Below are 8631 nucleotides of genomic sequence, written 5' to 3'. Positions count from 1 at the left end.
AAATTCCTAATAGAACAAATAATGTTTATTGTAATTTACATGAGAAAATATAAAACTAAAAATGGAATTAAAATATTTAACAGATCTCAATTTTAATTTATAATATCATGCATAGAATGTACCAATAATAATAATAATAATATGATTTCTTAGATTACGTGTTCATTTAAAAATTAAATTACTCTCCTTAATATCTTAACTTTTCTAAACATCTATATTTTGTAGCATAACAACAAAAATATGTATACATATATATTTTCTAATTTAAAAAACATTATCATATGTAAAAAACGGGTTTAAATCACAAAAGAAAAAAAATGAATTTAATGTATTTGTGACATTAAGAGCTAATCAGCCCAATATTTATTTAATATAACAAAATCAGAATTGTTTTTACACACTCCTCTTTAATCCGCCTTAAATATATAAATATACAATTTTAATTGAGAATATTACTATTGCAATTGATCAATGTCTTCTGAATTATGTCAAGTGTATCACACCTTCATTATTGTAATTTTTCCTATTCAAGTCTCTTCTTTTGATTTATTATGCAATCAAACATTCTAACGAAAATCAATGTTTCAATGGACTCATAATTAACTTCTTTTGTTTTCAAACTTCTACAAACTTGTAAAATATTAACGCCATAGTGGCATCGGCCGCAGGTGAGCTCTTTTATTTGCATCTTTTTTACTAAATAAATAAATAAATAAATAAATGGTCATATGTTTTAATTACGTCTGACAAGATTGAAGTGTAATTATTTACAAATTTGCCACATCTTGTAAAGCAACTTCATGCGTTCATATATTGCTTTAGTATTGAACTTTATATTTGTGTTACTTACATCTTATTTTATTAACAACACACACAAAAAAAATGCATGCTTAACAATAAGCCCAATGCCAGAGAAAATGCGTTGTGCGGTTAGGATCATAGTTCTTTTGGTGGTTTATTTTATTTAATGGAATGTTTACTTTTAAGAGATTAACTGCATATACAAAAAATCTACTTTACTTTCATGCTTATGACAATTTCCTTCAAGAAGTTGCTAAGTAATCCTTTTTACTTTTCTCAAATTTGTGAATTCTAAACTTCTTAGTACTTGTATAGTATATATATTCGAATATATTTGTAATACATTTTACATAATTATGTTATTATGTTTAGCATTTAGTTTTTTTTTTATTTCAAATAATTCATTGTATTAATTTGCACATTGACAAATCCCGTGTAATATAAGGGTTCTAAAGCTAGTTATAGTTAATAGTTGATTTGCTGATATCAATTTCATGATTTAACCCAAGAATTAAGGAAAAAGAAAGTGGGGGGGGGGGGGGTGTATGCCGACGAGGATTGTGATAGGAAGGAAAACAAATTTGGTATTTTAAATCCTCCCCCCCCCCCTTTTTTGCACACTAGTCCTAATCTTTAGTTAAAGGTGCAAAGGTGATCAAAAGTTTAGTTAAGGGTGTTTTTTTTTTTTTTGTCATATTCTTGATAGTTATTGTCAAATAAAAATTTAAATAGATAAACAAATAAAAATTAAGAAATTGCAGGATTTTTTTTATTGATGAAATGAAATGCCCGGCTACAAAATGGGTCGGTATGATTACAAATACGAGTAATTAAAAACCGAAATGTTACACCTTAATCCATGAAGGGAGTGGTATACCACTCGTTAACCATTGCCAACTCAGCTTTAACGCCCTGAGAGTTAAGGTATACCCAGAGCCTTAATAAAAAACAATCATGCTTTAGATAAAACAAAGAGAATTTGCCAACTTTAATGGTTGATACATTTATCACTTACAGTAGGGATGTATGTGGGGCGCGGTTTTGGGCTAAAACTAAACCAAAAACAAAAACTTTGGTTTTTGAATTTTTGAAGCCGTTCGGTTTTAATTTTTTCGGTTTCGATTTCATTTTGGTTTCAGTTTTTTTGGTTTTTACCATTTGAGCTTGAGAATTTTAGGCCAAAACAAAGTTGGCCGAAACTAATTAATTTAGGTATAAAATAATTTGGTTGATATTTAACTGATTGACTATTGTACAACAGACCAGAAATAAATGAGTTACATATTTTAAATTCTAATAAATTACTTAGAATAAGAAATAAAAAAAATTAAAAATTTAGAAATTCGGTTCGGTTTGGTTTTTATTACATACAAAACCAAAATCGAACCGCAAGTTCGGTTTTTATAAAAACGTAAAACAAACCGTCGGTTTTTGTTTCAGTTTGGATTTTCGTTTATTGGTTTCGGATCGGTTTTTTCGGTTTCTTGCGCATCCCTAAGTTACACAAATAAAAAGTTACGTAAACATGCTATTTTAGCATAACCTAGGGACCAAACTGCAATTAATTGACTTAAAAAATATTTGGAAGCAGCAAAACACATACTTAACTTTAGATTTATGCATAGCATTGGGTTAACGAATAATATGGTCAAGTTATTCTACCAAGGGAGACAAAAATAAGAAGGATGAGAATGATTTATAGTCATATGAAAAAAACCTTTAAAAAAAAATTAAATAAAAAATCATAACTCAAAATTTAATTAAAAATAAGTAAAAACACAAAAATGTTTTCACCGTCTTCCTCGTTCTTAAAAAGTTAAGGGAAAAAGATCATTGTGTTTTTTTGTTGATCATTGTGTTTATTTTCGTCATTAATTCTGTCTTTTTTCCTTGGCATTGTGTCTTATTTTTCTTCGTATTATGTTATATTACTCAACATTGCGTTATATTTTGTTCGACAGTGTGTTATATTTTGCGATAAATTGTGTCTTTTTTTAGTTATAAAATTGTGTCTTTTGTCTCTGCATTGTGTCTTTTCGGTCTTTTTTTTTTGAACGAGAATGACAAGGGAAACATTTTTGTTTTTTTAATTTTTTCGTTTTTTATTTATATTTTGATTTATGATTTTTTTAATTAATTTTTTGAAAATTTTTTTATGGGTTTTTTTTGTCTATCCTTGTATTTTAACATTTCCCCGAATAATATATTCCGATGTTATGGGGCTTAGCGGCCCAACCTCTTTCTAAAGCAGCCTTCTTTAGGCACAACCCAAAGTCCCAAACCCGGTTGACAAATGCTTCCTTCAGCAATGCTACCAAGACTGTTTGGGATTTTATGACAAGCAATAGCTGCAATACTACTCAGATCATCTCCAACCGGTACATCCATGGACGCCTTTGGATCAATGTTGAACAATAACGATGGGACAATGTGGCGAGTACAAAAACGATAATGTTTTTAGTCTCCATGCCATCGTAATGTTTTAAAACACAAAGCAAATACAAGCAACTAAAATAGAGAAAATATCAATCCAGATAAGGATTCAACAAACCGAACAAGGATTCAAAGAAGCTGTTCAAGATCATCTAGAGATCAACCCTGAAATGGCTTTCAGTAACCTTAAATTATGCAAATTAGTTTCTGCATCAACTATAAACTGATAGCTAATGCTACAAACTAATGGTGAAATTGATGATAAAAACTGTAATGAATTGTGTTTGAAAAATAAACTTTGCATACCCCCTAAAAGCAGTAGTTCAACCATTCCACTATATGCTGCTGATCACCACAACCAACAAATTCAACTACTACTACAAAAGCTCAACTATTTCTTTCCAAATAAGCTTTCAATATGCAAAAACAGAAACTCAAGTTTACTCAACAACCCCATTGAAAATACGAAGACTATGAATTAATCTTAATAATGGAATCAAGTTAAGGATGATTTAAGAATATGAACTTAACTTCAAGAACTTGTACTCTACTACTTAATTAGCAGAATATTTAAACAGTGACTATATAAGAAAGACTTTGCTAACTAGGACTGAAGTTTGAATGATGACCTATTTGGTTACATTCAAATATTGGAGAATTACATTTCACTTTCGTATGTTGCTCTTGATTATCAAATACGAATCTTTTCTTCAACCATTTGGAGTTCTTAAGCTCGTTGCATCTCCAAACTCGAAAGTGAGGATACCCTTTATTTCCATAATCATTTGGATTAAACACGGGTATCTGTTTTTCGGAAACATCAATATTTGAATTCGCCTTCAAACACCCTTCGATCACTCTTGCTTCTTCCATAAATCTAGCTTTTACTTCTTTCACTCTTGCGGGTATCTTCTTAGATCTTGATCTATTTGAAGGAGATGATGATCCTTTCACATTGTTTCTGGATTCTTGCGTTCTAATGCACTCCCAGCACACATTGTCCCATCTTTTGACATCAAAGTCTAATCGTTTTGCTTTATCTGAGAGGCATGCATATGCCTGTAACAATGATTACAAAATACAATATTTGGTTTTCTGATTTGTATGATGTAATTTAGTACAATGGATTGAAATCAGACCGCGGATACCAGCTTGAAAGCGAATTCAGCCTCGGGATGTTTGTTCTTATCAGGATGGAGTAGTAAAGCTGCAGAATAAACATTGAATCGCACCCGTGTTCAGATTGTAACAAAAATATTCGAGTTCAGCAAAACGAATCACTACCTTAATACGAAAACATGATTCAAAACACGTAGTGTAAGGGTTTATATACCGTTACTTTTCAGAGTTATAACTTTGATCCCATTAACTTAAGCAAATTCATTTTTAATAATTAACTATTTTCGTCCAAAGGACAATCACATAAGCATACATTATTACTACATATTTACACCAAATTTACGAATAAATCTACTTCCACATTTCGCTCACTATCATCCTTAGAGAGCGAAATTGAGTGAGAAGAAAGCGAAAATCTATGACCATTATGTAAGTAAGATTAATCAATAGTTAATTACAAGCATCATCGATTAAATTGTAGGTATACGATAGATTATTATTAGAAAACCAGGTTGGATTATTAAGATCCAATTTGCTTAAAGGAAAGAAACTTACCATATTTATGATACTTTTTTCTTATCATATCAAGACTCACATTATCCTCAACCTGTTTAAGAAATACCCGATCAAACAAAACCTTAGGATTACGTGAATCAAAAGGAAAATATTTAACAATTCAAGAGGAAATAAAACAGGCTTACTTGAAGAAGAATATACCAATCAATGAAAGGGTCTGAATCAAAGGTGTCATGATGGGCACATGATTTCGCATGGTTTGATACGTCACAGATCCGTTTGATCAAATGCAGTTTTGCATCTGCCTCCACCATGAGATTTGCAGATAATTAAAGTAAAGAATGAGGGTGTTTCGGTTTTGAATGTTTGATAAAAAAATTTTAATTTAAAACGGGAAAAGAAGACTAAGAAGGTGGAGCAGTTAAGAAAAATGAGGCCACCCTTTGCGGGGATTTGAATCAAATTTTGAAACTTGAGACTTCGGACTTGGGACTTGAGGGGGTACAAGTTTAAACGTTTTTATTATTTTGAAAGTATAAAAGTGATGCCTTATTCTCACTTTTAAATTTTTTAGTAAACTAGTATTGAAGCCTGTGCTTCGTGACGGGAATATAGGAATGTGACTACCACAACATATGTTTGTTAATTCGTATATCAACGAGTTATATTATTTCGGCTTTAACCTAAACGATGGTGGAAAAAACATGGAAAAAACCTTTAACTAAAACAAGTTAAATAAAGAAAATTTTAAAAACTAATTAGAACAAAGCATATAAAAGAAAATTTTGATAAAAAAAACTTTATTGGACCAATAACTCTATTAAAGTTTAATGGTATAAATGTAAATCTTCTAAAGAAAAAGGAGAATTATTAAAGTGCAATGGTATTATTGGTTCACAAATAGGGGTGATACAAAAGACGGGTATTGGATATTATTTTACTGTTGTACCACCATCATTTAATGATAACTATACATCCCTACCCCACTTTAGTTTCAACGCCCCTCTAGAAAAGACTGAATGGTCTATGGAATTGGTCATGTTCCAAAGCCTAAGATATTCTGCAGTTACTAAGATTGTTGATCTAGTTATTGAACCAGTTAGTTCTAATGGAAACTCATCTTGTTCAGCAGGTGATGTAGAAGAAGAGGAGTCGTTGGAAAATGACATGAGTTGTGATAAAAATGAAGTTTTAAATTCACTTTTTTGAGAGTGATGTGAATTCAAAATCAAATGCCAACTCTGTTTGTACTGAAAATAATTATGTTTCCATGCAAAATACATTGAACTCATTTATAGATGTTAATGTAGATTGTGACAATGTTAATGTTGGCATTTTTCACGATAATTTGAATGAAAATGTTGATGTAAACATACCAAGTTGTTCACAGTCGAGTTCTGAGAATGAGGATGAAACACCTAAAAACAAAGTATTTGAGAATGTTAATCAGGCCAGTACCTCCAATACATATGTTCCACCCAGCAAAAGATCATTTTCTCAAACAAATAACCAAATGAGAGATCTTCAATCTTATAACTTCACTATAACAATTACTATGGTTATACACAACAAAATAATGTTGAATCTCATTAAACAAATGCATTTGATGATCGTGGTTGATATAATGACAAATATATATATTTCTCTTGTATATGTTGTATAATATTTTATTACTTTTTGTTCGTTTGTTTTTAGAATTTGTATACTGCCAACATATTTGTGTAATATAGGTTTCGGGAGTTGAACGTGGTTGAAAAGGGTGAAAACGAGTTAAAATGAGCTAAAACGAAGAATAGGACGGATCATGATTGAACCAGAAAAGAACCAAGAGAGATATCCGGTCAGATCGGCCATTGGCCCCGCGCAGCCAGGGAAGCCCTACTTGGCCGCGTAGCGCGTAGAGACCAGATTTCCAGACTGTTCACAAATATGATCAGATTTTAAGGCCCGGTGTACTATATAAGCACCTTTAACCTTAAACCTGAACATAACCTACGAACCAAAGCCATTTTTGGATGAAAATCAGAGTCAGTAATGCAATATTTTAAAGGCTTTGGAGGCTAGGAATCAATCGATGACGTACTATTGAAGCGAGATCGAAGACTACGGGTTTTATCGCATTTAATCTATCGTTCTTTATTATTTTTCACCATGAATTCCATCTTTCTTGTTTTGTTTGATTTAATAATGCTAGGATAAACTTATCAGACTGCCTCTTTATGATGAACCTTTGTTGATGTTTAATTTTGATTTGGATTTGCTTTCCGTTATGGATTTTATGAATCACTAAACAGTTTGATATTATTTCTTCGATGCGTATGTGTGCTTACGATTGTTTGGTGCATTTTATTGTTTCACGGCGTCCTTGGTGATTGTCTGCCATATAATAGGATTCTGTTAGGTCATCTACTGTGTGTTTTTGATTAGTTTGTGGTTGATATGCAATAAAACCATAGAAACAATAATAATTAATCAAGTAGACCAAAGTGTGCTGCAAATCTAAATAGCTGCAAGGTGATAGATTATTTGATAGATCTTTGTTGATAAAGATTGCTAGATTTAGTTCTTCATAAGGAGTCCGTCTATGTTTGATTTTTCAACTTTTTATATTAATGTCGAATGAATGAATTAAACTACCTTTGATTTTCGCACTGTAAGGTAGGATTTCGTTTCAATGTACTCATTCATAATTAATTAGGTAACTGTAAGGAAGTATAATATTTTAAACTGGTGTTTTTAAGAAATTAATAGAAATCCATAGGTGTGTGACATTCGTGACAACATCAGGTATACCATAGTTTTACATATTGAATAAACGATTAACCGTTTATTGCGTAACGAACAAATGAATAACCAAACGAGACTGGTTATGACCTGGATATCCCGGGGGCATCTATACGTGATACACGATATTAAAAGCTAACATATTGATATTATGGCCAACCTACATAGCAAACCAGTTAAACGAAAAGATTCTCGTTTAACAATGTTATGACTTTAAACGTGAAAGCTAGTTCCAAAACAAGCATTGTATCATCCATCAATCCGAAAAAGACTTACAAAAGATTTATTCGAGATGTTTTAAGAAACTCGTGAAATTATTTTGGATTTTTACTCTTTATTTACAAAAATTTGGTCGAAAAACAATCGTTTTCGCGCACTTTGTCGCACCCGATCTATTTTTCTTGCTAAAAACCAAACCCGAAATAAATTTAGACTCAGGATTTCACACATGGGCATGCAAAACGAGGTAAATGGCCAGGAGGGGCCCAAGGGGACCCCACTTTATGGGCAGCCGCAAGGTGTGGGGAACCCCACCCTTGTGATATTATCATATATAAACTATTTTAACATGTCATTTGTTTACAATTATCATAAGAAAAATCTAGACATCTTCTGCTCTTTTCTTCCAAGCCAAAACCTAAAGGTAACATATCCATTTTTGATGATTTAAAGCTAGTTTTAACATGTTTACTTGCATAATATTGAAGTTTGATTACCAAAAATCATATCTAACCATGTAAAAACCTTCAAAATAATACAAAAACATATTTGATCCTAAACGTGGTTAGAAATCAGAATCAAACACTTTTTTGGCCAAAAACACGGATTAGGATGTTTAAATAGGGTTTTTACGGTTCAAAAACTTGGTTTGAAACCCTTTGTTTCAAGACTGGGTGATTGATGTTATATGCTTGGTTTTGTGATATATGATCTGTAGATATACTAGCTAGAAGGCCAAGAAACCGGAAAAGCGAGAAA

At 31.5% G+C, this 8631-nt stretch overlaps 1 protein-coding gene across 1 annotated transcript; it reads right to left on the bottom strand.

Annotated features, from left to right (window-relative positions):
* Positions 1-3834: 3834 nt before the first annotated feature.
* Positions 3835-5183, bottom strand: LOC143539664 (uncharacterized). Its single transcript, XM_077032916.1, has 4 exons — positions 5055-5183; positions 4909-4960; positions 4374-4441; positions 3835-4293 (listed from the first exon to the last, which is right to left on the bottom strand). The coding sequence occupies exons 1-4, from the start codon at positions 5181-5183 to the stop codon at positions 3835-3837; spliced, it is 708 nt and encodes a 235-aa protein (XP_076889031.1).
* Positions 5184-8631: the final 3448 nt, after the last annotated feature.

This window comes from Bidens hawaiensis, unplaced genomic scaffold, assembly GCF_021521415.1.
Source record: "Bidens hawaiensis isolate Kalapana, Puna unplaced genomic scaffold, B.hawaiensis_p1.1 tig00011963_1, whole genome shotgun sequence".
NCBI classification, from domain to species: Eukaryota; Viridiplantae; Streptophyta; class Magnoliopsida; order Asterales; family Asteraceae; genus Bidens; species Bidens hawaiensis.
This window is presented reverse-complemented; position numbering and strand designations above follow the sequence as displayed.

Coding starts and splice junctions, on each gene's coding strand:
- LOC143539664 (XM_077032916.1), bottom strand. CDS start 5,183: ATGGTGGAGGCAGATGCAAAACTGCATTTGATCAAACGGATCTGTGAC. Junction 4,961..5,054: donor ATTGGTATATTCTTCTTCAA/GTAAGCCTGTTT, acceptor TTTCTTAAACAG/GTTGAGGATAATGTGAGTCT. Junction 4,294..4,373: donor CTTTCAAGCTGGTATCCGCG/GTCTGATTTCAA, acceptor TCATTGTTACAG/GCATATGCATGCCTCTCAGA.